This window comes from Corvus hawaiiensis, chromosome 1, assembly GCF_020740725.1.
Source record: "Corvus hawaiiensis isolate bCorHaw1 chromosome 1, bCorHaw1.pri.cur, whole genome shotgun sequence".
Taxonomy (NCBI): domain Eukaryota; kingdom Metazoa; phylum Chordata; class Aves; order Passeriformes; family Corvidae; genus Corvus; species Corvus hawaiiensis.
Window position 1 is genome coordinate 23206678 of NC_063213.1, and position 17249 is coordinate 23223926.

The 17249-nt window shown below is 42.6% G+C and overlaps 1 protein-coding gene across 1 annotated transcript in view; it reads right to left on the reverse strand.

Annotated features, from left to right (window-relative positions):
- The window catches only part of ITGA9 (integrin subunit alpha 9), a 244048-nt gene that overhangs the window by 213672 nt on the left and 13127 nt on the right, over nt 1–17249 (reverse strand). Inside the window, exons 4-8 of the mRNA XM_048296306.1 lie at nt 14356–14479; nt 8235–8302; nt 4987–5116; nt 3348–3433; nt 704–772 (exon numbers count right to left, since the gene is read on the reverse strand). Of these exons, the coding sequence (XP_048152263.1) occupies nt 704–772; nt 3348–3433; nt 4987–5116; nt 8235–8302; nt 14356–14479 (477 nt within the window). The remainder of the gene's footprint in view (nt 1–703; nt 773–3347; nt 3434–4986; nt 5117–8234; nt 8303–14355; nt 14480–17249) is intronic.

The following is a 17249-nucleotide window of genomic DNA, read 5'->3' on the forward strand; positions in this document are numbered from 1 at the left end:
CTGTCCACTTTGTTTCTCCTGCAACACAGCTCCAGCAAGCCCCCAAATGAAAAACACAAGCTATTCCCCATTCAAACACACCACACTAGGGAAGCTAGATCTCCCTAGCATTCACTAAATTTCATGGTAGGGGAGAGCAGTTCAGCTTTATGACAGCAGTCCCAAGAACAGAATGCAAGACTGATTCATAGTGGGAAGGGGGAAATCATCATCTGTCGAGGCAATGAAACTGCTGCTCCACAAAGCAGTGTAACTGCAATATCCACCTTGTCACAGAACAACACAGGGAAATAGACTGGGGCTTTGCATATTAAACTAAACTCCAGGTTACCCACAGCTCCCAGTAACATCTAATAAGAGGAAATCACTGCATCTAGGCTCACCTGGTGCCCCATGTCCCACATCTCAGAGGTACTGCTACAGTCATATAAAAATAAAGAGAACTACTATTACAATTTCCAGCAAGACCTTTTATTTCAGTCACATGGCCATTGAGCAGACATTGCAATCATGACTGCAACAGAAGACATGGCATACAGATGATCTGTAAAATAGGTTTAACTCTTCTGAGAGGATAAGAAGAAACAGGATTTGCTGGACAACTTATGAAGGAGCAGAATGAAAATGATGCTCCAGGATGTTTCTGCCATTATTTCCCCGCTCTCTACCTCTTAATAGAATATACACATATGTAAATGCTCACCTTTTTTCCTGAAGCCTGAAAAATCTTTATTAGAGAGCCTGATTGTCTGTCCGTTCTGAAAATATAAACCTAAGGTAAAAAAAGAAAAAAGTTAACCAATACTAAATATGAAGCACTGGTGCTTTCTAAATAATATCTAAATCATGATCATGGCTACTGTCAGGATCCAACTTCATGACCACTTTACTGGTCAGTCTTCTTTTAGAAGAAGACACAGTTCTGCACTGTCCTGAAAAATCACAAGCTTGTCATAAGAAACGCTTGAATATTATCTTGTTGCCTACTTTTTTTGGTATGCTTATATATGTGCACATGTGTGCATTTAAAAGCACCTAGCCAAGCAACTTTCCAACTCTCAAAGAAGTGGCATCTGGAAATGGTCTGGAAATAAGTAGGGGAAAAGACTGAGAATGCATAACCCTGCTCCCCTTCCCTTATCTAGTATTCCCTTATCAAGACGATGTGCCTGCATGTACTGCACTGCAAACTTCATGATGCTGTAGCAACGGTCAGAGTAGAAATCCCAATCAGATCACCCACAGCATTTCCACTGTTTCTGTCTGAAACAATTTTTAAATCAGAAAACTATTCAAACACAGCCTACCCATTGCTCATTTCCACAGGAGAAACTCTTTAATCTGGAATCCTCAGAGATAAAAGTCTTGATACAAGTTCAAGAACAGATCTTGTACCAAAATGTAAGATGTAAAGTGCATGGTTTGTAGAAAGGGATTCCCTTCAACAGAAAGGCTGGCTCAGTCAGTTTTTGAGACTCCTCTGGCATTTGACAGGCTCCCTCCTACCAGGTGCTCACACAATTTGCAGGACAGAGGATCCTTTACTTCCAAGGCCATGTGGCAGAGCCAAGCACTGGACATAGTTGAATATGTGATGAGTTATTAACAGCTGGTAAGACAGAGCTCAAAGCCGTTTTCAGTCAAGAAAAAAGCACAGGTTTGCTGTGGACAATTGCTCTGTATACATAGGACTCCCTAGCCTTTGCAGTGGCATGTTTAGCAGTGACAGCATGTTGCCAGGTGTCCCAACTCCAAACCCAGTCTTAAATAATGACACTCTTTGTGTCTTTGGAGAGATGACCCAGTCTCATCTTGGCTTTAACTTAAGTGAAAAGTTGCAACGATGCTAATCACTTTCTATCAGAGAAGTGGAAAAGATCAGCTTATTAGAGTGTTTGGAAAGCACAACAGGACAGCTCATTGTAATGTTCTGTATTCTGCACCTCTTACCAGCACTTTGCCATGTGTTCCTGCTACCCACATCCCATGCCAAGGGAGAATAACATAAGCTTTTACAACAAGAGCAGTAGTCTTTAAACTACGGAGCCAGCTGCTTTCTTGTGGATCTCTTGCTAGCAGCTGTGTCCCCTCACCTCCCTCCTTGTAGAGAAACAAAATTTGTTCCGCAGAAAAAACAGGTTGGAAGGAAGGTGCATTGCAGCAGCCATAACAGAACACCTGGAATAAGGAAACTATGTCTTTCTCATGCACATGTCCTCTCAGTAGCAACTGTGCTGCTGCTATATCCTGTATGTTCTAGTCATGCCAGATCAGGTATAAGTACCAAGTTCATCCTCTACTTTTATCTCATTTTCCCCACTTGCGCTGCTACCCCTGGGACATAGTTACTATCAAAAATAATCTGCCTAAACAGGATAATGTTCCTGGTAGTGAAGACCTTTCACTGCTTGTTATGATTCAGCTACAACTCATGTCAGTATAGAGCACGAGAGCCAAAGGGAGGAAGATGGAAGGGGGCTGCAGGACATGTCTTCTTAAGTAGGTGGTGGCAGCAGGTCCCGAAAGGATTGGATTTTGAACAAAGAGAGACAAAAGCAGATCCTTTACATTCCTTCCCTCCCTCTCCCCAACTCCCACTTTTCCACCTTTGGTTTAGAAGAGTATAAGAGGTCACAGTGCTCGTCCTCAACCAGTTTCTCCAACAGCACATGGATACTCAGCACAGGAGAACCAGGCTTGCCTAAGCCACTAGTCATTTCCATCTAGCCATTCACTTGTTTACATCTTTGGGACATTGAACATATATATATGCCTACAGGAAGTTCTTTTTTGTTTCCTTCCTTCTTAAGAGACTATCACCAAGATTTTTAAGTACAGCTGGCAAAAACCCAGACTCTAATACACTAAACATCAACATTTTATCAAGTTTTAAAAATGGCATCAAATCGCCTAATCTCATTCTATTAGAGATGTTACCTTGAAGTAAATGCTGAAATAGTCAAATGTGTGAATAAAACCAGCAGAAGACAAATTCTCTTTTACAAGTATTTTCATTTCTAGGAAAGTTTTAAGTAATACCTAAATGTCACAAATCCTAAGCAAAAGCAGTGTGAAAGAGATCGTGTCTGTGTCTCATTAAAATGAGTATTGTAAGGATTGGATGGGAAAGACAGGGAAGAGGGGAGAAGGATACAAGGCATCAGGAGGGACAGGTCGAGAAAATTTGACAACTTCACAAAACTACCTCACCTCTCCCCTTCTCAGTGCTCAAAACTACCCTGCAGACAAAAAAACTCCTGTCTTCTCATACATCTTGGAACTGCATCAGTATTACATTTCATGCACTGTTACATCCAACCACATTACTGTTTAATAAAGAGCCACACCTTTCCAATGCCTCCGTCCTGGGGAGCTCCTCCTACAATGTCAGTGGTAGTCGGCTGAGAGAAATGACCTGCTGTCACCGCATATCCTGAGTGGTAAAGGAAATAAATAAATAAATAACCAACCGTGAAAGGAAAGAGCCTAAGAAACAGATCAGCCAGCCAGATCAGGCTTATAGGGTTTCACTGCTCCTGGGCTGCACTTAGTTAGAGTTCAACAACCATTCTGCTCAGGATGCACCAATATTCTGTTCAAAAGCTCATGGGGATGGGAAGTGAGAGTGCACCCTTCAGTACCCTTCCAAAAGCTGAGAGAAGAAAGCCATGTGTGTGGAGATGGCCAAGGGACACAAGGAGCTCATAGTGGGAGCAGTTTGCCAACTGCAAGTCAAGACAGGGAAGCAGTAAAACAGGAAAAGGCATACACAAACAGAGAAAAGCAATCACATGACCACAGTGAAAGTATCATGTCAAAGAGCAACAGTCCCACTTGGATCAGACAGAAGTGTCCTCCTTTGGCTAAAATCACTGCCCAAGAAGGCTTGGAAAATCATGTTCCTTTTTGGCTGGGGAGACAGAACAAGACAGTAGGCAGAGGTCATAGAAGTTAATAGCTTAAAAAGACTTGTCTCGGCAAGAAGAAAAATGAGATGATATATCAAAGAAAAAAGCACGTATTTGAAAGAAAAATATCAAAGATTCAGCTTTATTTGATGTATTAAAATAATATGGAATAACTAAAGATGAGTAGAGTAGCTTTCCTTCTAAGGCTCTCTTGTACTTGCCTTGCTCTTTTGCTACAAATTTTGAGGCTCTCGTCAATATGGTAAACCCTGTAATTCATGTCTATCAGTGGCAAAACCTATTTATGTCTCTAAACAGGTAAATATTTACTCTTCATTTAGCTATCACCAAGCAGTATCTCCCAAATTGTGGTTTTTTAAATACTAAAGGTTAAGGGGACAATGAGAGATCAGTGCAAGACTTTAGTCAAAAGTACCAAACTGTTGAAATGCCTTCTAGGTCTCAACAATCTTAGGCACTTCAGTTTAGGTGGAAGCCTTTAAATTAAGCATTTTAGGGACATTAGCTGGTTTTAGAGGAAGTAAAACCAATTGAGTTAAAGATGCACCTATAGCCAAACCTTTCACAACTTCTTTCTGTTGCCAATGACACATTTAGGTAGCATTATTTTTGTTAAAATAAATGCATCTGCAGTACAAATTCTGTAATTAGTTGTTGCACCCATTTTAAAGGCACATGTAAGCAGACATGCAGTTTAACTTGTGACAAATAATTTGCCTGTCACAGGGCAAAGACAGGAATGTTAAGAAGCCCACTACAATCCAATGTGCTGTTCAGTTAAAATGCCTTTTCTATACCAGTCAAAAAAACTATAGCAAGCTGGAGGGGGAGGAAGGGGTTCAGAACAAGGAGAGAAGAATGGAGTATTTTGAATGCTTCTTTGCTTATATATCTTTCCAGGTAAGTATCACTTTAATTCAAATATTCTTCCTTTCACACTTTTTATAAAAATACATCACCATAAAAAAAAAATCAGTATCAACTTTATAGCATCATAGCCTTGAAATACATTGTTGGACAATTTCCTATTCACAGTGAGCACCAGAGAGCTGCTTACCAAGGTATGTGTACCTCCTGGCTATCACAGCATCATCATTCAGCTTGTAATATGTGTTGTCAGTGAGATTCAGTACTTTGACAGTTCCTGTCCAATAATAAGATCCTGGTGCCCCCATGATTACCAGTTCCTACAATAGGAAAAACAGAAGTGTGGGGGGAAAAGGGCAGGAGGAAAAAATAACAATCAAAACTTTACACATTAATGGAGAAAGGACAGGATATTTACTTAAAACACCAATAATAAGTCCATCTATAACAATCCCCTTTCTGTGTGCTTTTAGAGACTATCCTTCCTTCTTCCCAAGCATCAAGGTCACTGCATATACCCTAGAGACACATTGCTCTTTCATGGTCCACTTCTGCTCAGCTATTCTGCTGCAACAGACTTTCCTCAGCCTTACTAACTTGCTAACATAGTTCTCAAAAAAATCCCACCCAGAACCCATCACTCAGCTACAGATCATGCTCTGATGCTGGCTGACATGCTATACCAACCAATCATGATGGAAACAGCACAAAGGATTTTGATTTTACAACTATGAAGCTAAAGAGCTGCTATGCACTCAACAAGCATGATGTGTGTTATGTCCTAGGTGGAACATTTTGCCCAGCTCTGTCAACAGATACACTTTGGTCTTTGAGACACAACCTGGCTATAGTGTCATCATAGAATCATAAAACGGCTTGTGATCCTTACAGACAACCAGAGTGCTTGAGCATTTTAAAAGACCGTAGAAATCAAAGTTTGATCCAGCATTCAGAGGTAGATGGTCATGGATAATGCTTTTGAGTCAAAATCCAAGGTACATTTACATTCAAGAGAAATTCAGAAAATGTTGTCTCAAAACATCCAGCATCCTTGCAGAAAAACCTTGCTCCTGGATGTGTTTTTAAATATCTCCAGCAAGGGACCAAATTAAGCCTGAGGAGCATTAAGCCCAGGAAGTTCTCCATCCCTGAAGAAGACATGTGAACAGCTGTTTTCCTCACATCTCCATTCAATGCAAGGCCATGGGTGGACTCCATCCTTGTGGGAAATTGCTATCATATCCGAGTCCCCTTCAAGTGACCAGTTCCAGTCGAGGGGGGGAGATGTTAAACAAGGGATTTTCCTAGTAAGACTACAGGGACAAGACTTCAAAACCAACCAAAGAGCAGGACATGCTTAGAAATAGCTTTTTCCTTGTTACGGGCCATACCTGTGAGGTCAAGGGATCATTTACTGACAGGAACAACTACCATCCACAGCACTGAATATACAGTAGAGGATTGCCTGTTTGACCTAAAAAGGCATTTATCTGCATTTTCTGCTGCCATCAGGCTGAAGTGGTAAAAGTTCAAAGATATCTTTTGAACTAGGGTAGCACAGGAGAATTTAAGCCTGGAAACAGAAACAGGCTGGAGAGAGCAGACAACAGCTGCTGCTGGCTGAACATCCAGTTACCAGACAGTGCCCTTGTGGCAACATTGCCTGCCATTCCAGTTTACTGAAATGGCAGAAGGCAATTTCTGAAAGAGAAAACCCTTATTCTATTTGTATCAGACTGAACAATACATTCTATAGATCAGTGCATATATAATTAGGAGTGGGTATAGATTCTTAAAAAATTTAAAATGAAACCAAAACAAACAAGCAAAAAAAGCCACAACCCCAAAATATTAATCAAAAAAATAATCCATGCATAAAGGAACAAATTAATTCTTGATAAAACTGAAACATGGATGATAGACTTCTGCCCAGGAAAGAATGTGGTCACGTATTTAGAACGGCTGTGGTGCATATATTCTACCACACTATTTTTTTCTCCATCTTTCTGAAACAAAGAACTGTAGCAGAACTGAAAAAAAAAGTGTTTATCTTATGTATGTACATGTATGTATGTGCCTTATATTCATGCACATGTACACATACATAAACAAAATTATTCAGGGAAGACTTTTGTAGCTGCTGAGAAGGCTAGCAGAGAAAAATTCTCCACTTTTTACTGTCTCATGTGAAAGTCTCCCTTCTCACGCAAGCTAGCTGTCTGATGGTTTGCTAGTTGGTAAACATTTGCAGGTGCAAGGCTGCTGTAAGAACGTAGTGGAATTGTTTTAGTTTACTGGGAATAATATTTTGAAATGGGTGGTTATACCTTGTACTAGTTTGAAAACAAACTAGTGGGAGACACCAAGTCAGAATAACAATTTAATAGGGAAATAAAATAAGGGGAAAAAAAACAAAAATAAAGGCAGAAAACACTGGGTTAAACTGACAGAGTCAGGATACAACCAGACACCCTGTTAATCAGGGTGGTGGTAGCAGTCTGATAGAATGGTGACTGCAGTCCTCCTGAAGCAATGATCCTGTAGAAAAAAGGGTCTGCTCTTCCTCAGAAAGTCCAGTAGTGGTTATGTAGCTCCTGTCCTCTGGAAATCCAGTGGGAAGGTTGTCTCTGGTGTTCAGAGTCTCAGATTATATCCAGGATGGAATGCTTGGTTCCTCCCTCTGGGTGAAGCATCTCACAATGGGATAATGAGTCATGAGGCCAAGTGTTGATTAGGCTCATTAACAGAAGATAGTCCGGAGGGAGTTATCTCTGAGTCATGCGGCATGGCATTGATGGGCCAATAACAGCAAGATAGTCTGGGAGGAGGAGGCAAGGAAACACTGCCCCACCTGGTTTCAACAGCTCCTGAGGATGGTAATAGAATACACTGCAACCCAGGACAACCTCTTAGCCTATCACCTTGGTAGGTGGTTGACCGATGGGTCAATCATGTAATTTCTCTTTTGCAATCCATGCTACAAAAAGATGGGATTTGGGCATTAAAGGGTTGGCTTCGACCATCTTCTCTGACCTGAGTGCATGTCGTTCTTCACCGTCCCTGTGTGCAACAGCGACAGACTTTACATCATTGCTTACATTAAAGAGTTAATGACAGACAGAGAAATGCCTCTATGCAAGTTTTGGGATTAAAATAATAAGAATATTCCCTGAGGACATTTCCCAGAGTCAATTCATTCAGACTTGTCCACAGACCTTGAGAGACACATACACATACGTATGAACCACTGGGCAGTCACTGTGCAAGAAACAGACACCTGGGAAGCTAGACGAAGCAGGAGGGTGTTTGCCAGCAGGAAGGGACCATTCTCAGTGCTCAGCCCACTGTCCAAGCCATGCTTGGGAATCTCCTCCTGGGATATGCAACAGTAGAGCCACTTACCAACCCCAACCCTTCCATGCATGGGCCCCGGCTCACCTCGGTGAAGAACCCTGCGATCCCTGCCTGGCATGAACCATGCTCCTCCCCATACTTCTTCTTGTACTCTGGATGGAAGAAGAGAAGAAAACAAACCATGATCATCCCTGACACAGCACACACTCTTCACCTGAGCCACCTGCATTGCTACTCACAAAGCCTGGAGAGACATCAGCATGCAGGGCTCCTGGGTTTTATCAGTGGATCAGCCACCAGTGTGCACCATGCAGCATACTCACCCACATCAGGGAGTATAGCAAGGAGCCAGCTGGGGAGACAAGCCAGAGTGCTGCCTACAGAGACACTAAACAAGCATTACCACAGTAGCATGAAAATGCAGCAGCATCACTCCAGTAGAGGTGCATTAGAAGAGGCTTCTATTTGTGGCAGAGATCACCACAGCTTGGAAGGGGGGAGCAAAAAGTGATACTTTGTGCATATTTCTTTCCAGGTAAGTAAGAGATTTAACTCTCAGGCCCATTACTACCTCAGAGAAATAAAGTGATCTTCCCATACAATGACAGTCATCAAGGCCTCCAGAAATATTTCTGGTAGAGGGGTACCTCAGGACACAAGCTCCAGGAATAAGACACTGACTGAGGAAAAGCCATGTGTTTCTACATGATCAGACAACAGTCTCTTTTGCAGGATGTTTAGATCTGCTGCTTTTCATGGCCACATGCTCAGAGCTCCCTGTTCACAGGGAACTCAACCAGCATCCTATAGCTTTTGTTTATGGATTTTACATAGCAATCATTTGCCCTGTCAAACCTGAGGAATTTTTACTTTATTTTTTTGATGATGAGGAAAAAAATATATCTAGGAATACTTTAAGTTCAGGGTGGGGAGTAGGAAAAAGAGGAAAAAAAGAAAATAACTTTCCACGTTGCCTTAATCCAAATATTTTCATCTTAGAAGTATTTGAAACTTACAGCTGGATCAGAGCCTTTGCAGTTTTTTTCCAGATAATTATTTTCAAATATCTACCATACTATCACTATTTCCTGTATATTACAGTAATTCATGCTCAAAAACAATTTACCATATAACCTGATAATTGTGAAACTTCTTTATATTTTTATTTTAAGCCCCATTAACTCATTGCTAAATGGTGAAAATTTTAATGAAAGCAATGAGCAAACTGCCTCTTTGGAATCAAGCAAGTTCCTTTGGAGTTGCATTTTATCTTATTGAAGATCAGAAGGAATTAATTATAAAAACTGCTGCCTTCTTTCAAAATATTTAGGTAGACATACATACACACACACACCCCCCATTCTCCCTTTTGTATTACATATAGTCTCTTCCTAACATCAAAAAGATGTTCAGAATTTCAGACATTTGCTGAGGTCATACCAGTTGCACAGGGAGAGGTTCAGTTTGAGAGACCATGCAGAATAGAGACTTGATCCATAAATTACAGTCCAAATGCCCAACACTCTTGGCCAAGGCAGGGTCCTGCCAAAGCAGATGTGCATCCCAGCAGACCAGAAGCACAGTTGGGTCTCCTAGTTGTAATGCATGACAATTCCACTGAGAACTGAAGCCTGTATTAGCCTATAGGTATTCAGCAAGTGTTGGGGTTCTGAATTGCTAACTCTCCATATACAGATTCTCCAGGCAGTACTTGCCTGGGAGATAATATTTTTTTATCAATGTGAACATTTTTTTCATTAAGAGAGCCAAGGAGAGGAGATTCTTCCCTCCAGCATTTCCTGAAAAATAATTCTGTGCATGTCCTAAAAGCCCTGCCTGCACTACAGTAGGATCCGCACCCTTGCATGATGAAATGAGGAATGTCAAGGCCCATTTGGAATTAAATCTGGTGAAGGATATAAAGGCTAACAAGAAGGGCTTCTTCAGATACATTAACAAAAGGATACTAAGGAAAATCTAGGGCCCACTGTTGAATGGAAACAGTGACCTCTTGCAACAGAAATTGCAGAGAAGGCTGAAATACTGAATGGCTTCTTTGGCTGCCTGTTTTGAAGTCTGGGGTGACATTTGCTTTCTTCCAGTCTTCAGGCTCTCTTTGCTTCAGTCTTCACTGCCAAGGCCAGTGACATTTCACAAATGGAAATGTAAGCACAGAGGCCCAAACACCTCAGACATTGGGGCTGTTTGAGAATTTAAAGCTCTAGTGACACAGAGGAGAGATCAGCACACCACATTTCAGGGAGAATCAAGACAGAGGTAGTCCTCCCCAAGGAGCCAGCAGCCCAGCAGAGACAGACACTGGGCTCCTGGATTTCAGCCTAACCCCTTCAGCACAAAACTACCCCTCTTTGTCGGCCCCCCTAACTCCCATCTGCAGTGATGTACACCTGCCTCCACACCCAAGCAAGATTCCTTTCCACACATGCACCCATGGCCAAGGGGTGCCACCTGTCCTGGATGGTCACATCCCAGCATCACAGACTTCTGTCTGCTCCCTAGAGCCAGTCTGCTCCTCCCAAGCAATGGATGAGTCCAAAAGGGATGAAAACCAAGATTGCTTCTACCTCGCTTCCACTTCAGTGCACAGTAGTGACACCTGTCACTCATACAACATAGCCAGCCAGCCATCCATGCAGTGAAGCAATCAATTAGATGGAAATTGTGCAGTTATTGCATCAGCTTACAGTTTTTGTACACCTGAATAACAACCTTTGCATGAGGTTAAATTAATTTGTTTCTGCATAGCTCCAGGCAATGACTGCAGTCAAGGACAAATTTGTTGTTTCTACACTTCTTCATTCTTTCTTGTCTGCCTGCTGACTGCTGTGCATTCCTGATTACAGAGACTGTAGGCCACAAAACTGCTGCAGCAACAGCTGACAGCAAAGCAGCATGATGAGTCTGAGTCTGGAGGAGGTTGCAGCCTGTGCAACTTCGAAGATGTCCCATGAATAACACATACAGAAAAAAGAGAAGAAGATGCCAGTGGTTTGTAGCCAGGATGATCTCAGGTTAGAAGAGGAGTGAGACTGAGGAAGGAGTAATTGAATAAAACAACACATAAACGAAAAGAACAAGCTTTGACATGGGACAATTCTGAAGGTAAACACCCCTGAACTTTTTCTTTGAACAAAACTCTCTGCCAGTCTCTAAGCAAACTTCAATGCCATAACATAAGCTAAGCTACAGAGTGCAATAAAATAATCTATCATCCTCAAAGACGTCAAGTATCACATGCACTGAAAGCTTTTTGTTTCCTATCTTACAGTGTTTCACTATTCTAGGAAGAAACAGTAGTAATCTTTCTGACCTAGCACTGTGATACTGAGTTTCCACCACAAAGCAGGGATGTTTTGATGGCTCCTCGGAAACCAAATGTGGTTTGGACCTGTGGGAAAAATTACTTTTCCCTTTGGAGGCAAGGCATATGAGCATGTGCTGTTTCCCTTATTCACTAACCAAAGGGACCATTAGTCTTCCCCACTTCTACCACCAATTCTTACCACAGAGGAGTAGGAATGCATTCCAGCTCTACCCATCAGCTGAACTGTCTCACAGTACACAGAGCCATCCTTCTTTGCAAACTGAATGCATTGGGAGAATGAAGAGGCAGCTCCCTTTTCTGGAAACCCATTAAAACTATGGGAAAAATAACCAATTGAAAGTATTACCTGGAAAACCGTGGCTCCATATGTCAGCCATGTCCACAAAGGACATCCAGCTCATCTAAACCAGATTAGTACCTACTCAGAGAGATTGTATTTAACGATTAGGCTTGCTGCTGTGTTCAATTTATCTTTTAATTCCAGACTTCTGTCAGCCCTTTCAAGGAAACCAGGCAAGAATAAGATGGATTGAGACTACTATGATGTTGCACCAGTACCATCTAGTCAGGAAATTTCCATTTTCTCCATGGATGGAGACTGATGTGCACTCAGCTGCACCCTTCACCAGCTGGGGTTATCACCTTAGCTGCACTAAAAACGGGGCTTCTGGAAGCAAGCATGCTACTGCCTACCCCTATTTGCACATGGTGTGATCTAGAGAAGGCTGAGACACTGGAATCTTGTCAGGCAAAGGCATGCATCCTAGTGCAGAGTTTGCAGCCACAGGTCTGATAGCCTCCCAGCAATGGCCACAGAGGCTGTCAGTGTAGAAGCACTTCAGACTCGATGCTTTGTGCTAGCCATTCATCACTGTCAGTGGAGGAAAATTTCTTCTGCTCATTCCAGAAACTGAAGGAAAGAAGTTACAAGGATGACTGAAAACTTACTTCATAGAAACCTTAAACAATGAACTCCTCTGTGTGACACACCACAGCTATCTTTCTTGGAGCTAGTTTTATTTAAATTTAAAGGATCACGAGTAAACAAATGCAGCCATTCCTTGTGACACTGTGATTTCTGTCTGATGGGGCAGGGGGGCTGGGTGGAAATCAGTCCCAAACTTTCAATTTTCACTTTACCAAGCAGTGAAATTAAGCCAGCATAGTTCTGCATCAACCCTGCCAACTTTCCACTGGCTGCTTTACGTGTACTAGGCCCACACATTCTATTTTCTAGCAATTCCTGGCAAATATCCTGTCAGATTAACAGCAGTTTTACTCCAAAAACATGACGCATAGATAAACACAAGTGATTCTTCCCTTCCAGAAACCACATCCCCACCATGGCTTCAGGCAGTGCAGGAGCAGTAACACAGGCTCAGAGGGAGCCCCATCAGCATCCCTGCATGTGCACATTGTCCATAAAATTAATATCAGATGATTTGTGGTATATGACATCAGTGTGAGGCCTTATCCTAATTTTGCTGACAGTAGCAAGGAGGGCAGGGAGGCAGGGAAGGACAAATACAGTAAGACAGTGCTCACAACAGGAAGGCTTACATAGCTTATTTGTACTCTGCTGCACAGCAGCTAGCATGGCTGGGACAGGTCCCTCAAAACTTCTCACATATGAAATAATGACCAATTTCAGGGCAGGGAAACAGTGCACAAGTGTATGCCATCTCCAAAGATGTGTGGGTTTGCAATGGCAGATTCCCAAGTAAAGCCCAGAGGGAGGTGAGGAGCGACCTCAGAAGAGTGAGCATGAGACAGACACAGTTCTGTCACAGGGCTGGCTTTACAGGCTGAGCTAGGACATGGCCACTCAACAGCAACAGAGAAACTTGCCAGGACATTCACTGCCTTATCCCTCTCCAACTTACTAATGTCAGCAGCAAGCCTGCTGCTGGCTGCTGCCAGCTTTGGACAGGAGGGCAAAGAGTTAAAAGCAAATAAGTAAAATCAGAGGTCTTGCCCACAACAAACCCTGCTGTGTTTTGTCCTCCAAAGTCCCACACTTCCTTAGGCTCCTACAGTGAAGAAGTGAAAGAAAGGAGGAAGCACGGGTGCTTTCCCCAAAATGTTCCTCTCAAGGCCAAGAATCTTAGGAGATGCCCTATCTTCTACCAAACAATACACTTGTGCCTCTAGTTCAGTTAATTGCTCTTGGCCAAGGAGACTCTGTCTTTTGAAGTCTTTAAAAAAAGAAACATGATATAAAAGTCTCACATATGCACTAGAGAAGGAGAAATTAAAATGATGGCACATGGGATTTGGTGCAGAACCAAAAGGCACAGCCACCCATGGCTCAGAGCTGGAGCCCTCCCTCTGCATCCACCTCAAACCCAGACTTTAACACAGCAGCAATTTAATATAAATTGTTGCAGAAGTACCCCAAAGTGAGGAAAGTAACCCTTTTCCCTGTCCCACATCCAAATCCTCTGATAAATGACAACATAAAAATGAAAGTGTTTTCATAAGATAGGCAAATTGGTTCATGATTGCAATATAATTGAGGATTTTTACTCCATGTCACAGTGAGGCATAAGAGGCCAAGCTCATATAAATATCTTCTCATTATTTACCTAAGTGGAGAGCTGCTGCCTCAAAACACAATTCAGAAACTTTTTCTCCCTCCAGTAAAGTGCAACCATGCACTTTAGCAGTCACAGAACCTGTTCAGTCATTGTGCTACTCTCCCAACTTCATCCAAAACCCAACTGCCACCACAGCTGCGCTGCAAGGCAGCCACATGTTACAAAAGAAAAAAGAAAAAACCAAATCAGTAGTGAAGGTTACTGTAGTAGTAGAAGTGTAGCAAGGGACATTATAAGCATCACTGCTGGCCTGACTCCTTACCTTCATAGCAGGGCAAGAGCTTCCTCCCTTTGGACTGCAGGTCAGGAGGAATGATGTTGCAGAAGCCATGGGGCAATATGTACTCTGTCTCATAGTAGATGTTCTTCCAGCGGTGTGCACATGCCTAAACAGATCATATAACATGGGTTATTGGCCCAGAGACACAGGAGATCACTCAGACCAAGGCAGAGCATGCCTGAACAGGACCAGTCAGCATCACCTTCACCCCACAAACCCATTGTATTCTCCTTACATTCCACCATTTCTAGATAAAGTATTTCTCATTGTCAGCTTCTGCAGCTCAGGCCATTGTCTAACCTGGCAGCTCAGATCTCAGCCTTCACATGTATATAACTAGAAAAACAAGAGGTCTCAGAGCCTATGCTGGAGATTTCAAAATCTCTGACTGTGCATGAATCCTCGCAGACGGCAAAGCTTTTCTGACTTAAGATGCACTAACACAACCCAACAAAGCCAGAAAAAGGTGAAAAACAGGAATAAACTGAGAATACTTAGAAGGTTACTAAGACCATATTAGAAGGTTAAACCACCAGAGAACGCATGTGTGAGTCAAAGGTTGGTTTCCACTGGGAAAGGCAGCTCTGTGTTCTGGTGACAGATGTGCTGAGCTTTGCTTACTGCTAGTGAATTTAAGTGAAAATGCCAAGGATTTTGTAGCAGCAAGAGTGGCAACATTAGCCAATGTGCAGACAAGCTGTAGAGCTTTATAGTGAAGAATGAGATCATCCTGAAAAGCCAGACTCACCAAGACACTTGCTCAGTGCAACTGCCACACACAGGCACATATGCAAGCAATGTAGAGCCTGGTTCACACCTTCCCAGAACCCATTTGCTCCAAAAATTAACACTGCATTGCTGCCAGCCAAACCACAAGTTGCCTTCTGCTCAGGATTTATTTGGAATAAAAGAAAAGGAAATGTGAAAGAGCAAGGGCTTTGAACTTAGCACATGCCTGACTATATCTCCAGCTGGTCTGAGTCTACACTGAAGTCACTGTAGATGTGTCAATTTATGTCATTTAAGGCTTAACCCCATGCCAACAGAGCAAGCCTTTATGCCACAAATCATCTCCTCCACATGCTTTCAACTTTTCCTGGAGGCTTTGCATCAACCCCCCTCATGAACCCCATATTTGACCCCATCCTCCCCAGATGAGATACCCTCTGTCTTCCATTTCTGTGTGCTACCCTACTTTTCTGCCTCAGCACCTCAGAGCTGCCCATCAGAGAATCTCAACATTGTTAAAAATTATATCCATCCATAAAGCAGGCACAGCTGTGTCACCTCTCCACTAAAGGACCTGGGAAGTGTATCAGCCACTGGAAAGCTCAAAATTCAATCCAGCCATCAATAGATTTCAATATACTTATGTCCAGAAAGACATAAATAGTTAATACTATTCTCACAGAGCAAAATCAGTTGTGCAAAAGCCTCTCTACTGTTAGCAGTGCTGCATTTGGAGTTTGATATTTATTGCTTTCCTAATTTCATGTGCTCAAGAAGAGGCACATATTTCCACATATGGCTATCACAGAGGGACTGTGAGGGACTCTGGGGGCCGCAGAAAGTTTTGCATAACACTGCATGCTGCAGGCTGCCACCTGTGATGCAAAGGATCTTTCCGAGGGCACTCCACTCCACAGCCAAATGCATGTGAGAAGTACAACAAAAAGCAGCTTTGGAGACTCTAGTATGCACTTTAAGGAGGTTCAGTTATGATTTCTATCCCCATGCACTACTCATTCAAAATTCAATGGTAACAGACACCTGACATGTGAAACACTCATTTCCAGCAAAACCAGGAAATAGTTTCTCTCCTGATGGATCCATGTTGTGAGCACAAATATACACATGCACAACCCTTGCAAAGACAATGCCATAAAGACACATACAATTAAAGCAACAGTCAATCCCAACTCTGGATATAAACTCAACTGGAAACAAACCAAGAGTATTTCTTAAAATTTTGGAAAGATAAATGATTGTGGTATTGTAAATTCCTTGATATTTCATATCTCAGAAACTGCAAGACACTCACGTAAATTAACCTACTAATCTCTCTCAGAAGAGTACAAACAATGGAGTCAGGGAGAGCAGCAGCATTTCATCACAAGCAGGTAGCTTTGCTCAGGAGTGAGGTGCAGAGGCCAAGAAAGATAAAATAATAAAAGGAGAGAAAAAGCTGCTGCTGGATAAGAAGTATGTTCAAAATCAGCTGGAAGCTATGGGCTCAGTCTAGCAATTCTGGGCACACTTAACCAATCTGTTAAGACTTGGGTTAGTGACCACTCTTCTGTACCTTCATCATGATGTGTATTCAGGCGCACTGTAGTTCACCACTGACTGCCTCAGTCTGCACACCTTCAAGGGATGAACTCTCCTTGGTTACCTGAGTCAGGGCTTCCCCAGACTTCCCTGTGCCAAAGCTACAGAATTTGACATTTTCCCAATGGACGGAGTCCAGCAGCTCCTCTTTCTCCTCAACACTCATTTCTCTGCAGCCAGACAACCAGCACATTTGTCTCCCTGCCACGATGCATCTGCTTTTGGTTTTTCTGTCTTCCCAAAAGCATTTAGAGTCAATTACAGTTCACTGTTGCTGTATGTTGCCGGGGCAAGGTGATGTGCTACCAAAGGTGGCTGCAGGCTTCCTTCTTTGACAGCAACAGCACACACCTGAAGAGGTCTTTGGAGCAGAAATGACTCACCTGAATTTGAGGCAATTGCAAACAACTGACAGCCTATGCACCCTACTTTAGATGAAAGCTATAGGTAGGTCCCTGTGCAATAAGGAAACCATCAGTACACTTTGGTGCTCAGCAGCTGCTGCTGGGGTACAGGTTCCAGCTCTACCACAGAACAGGGAGAAATGA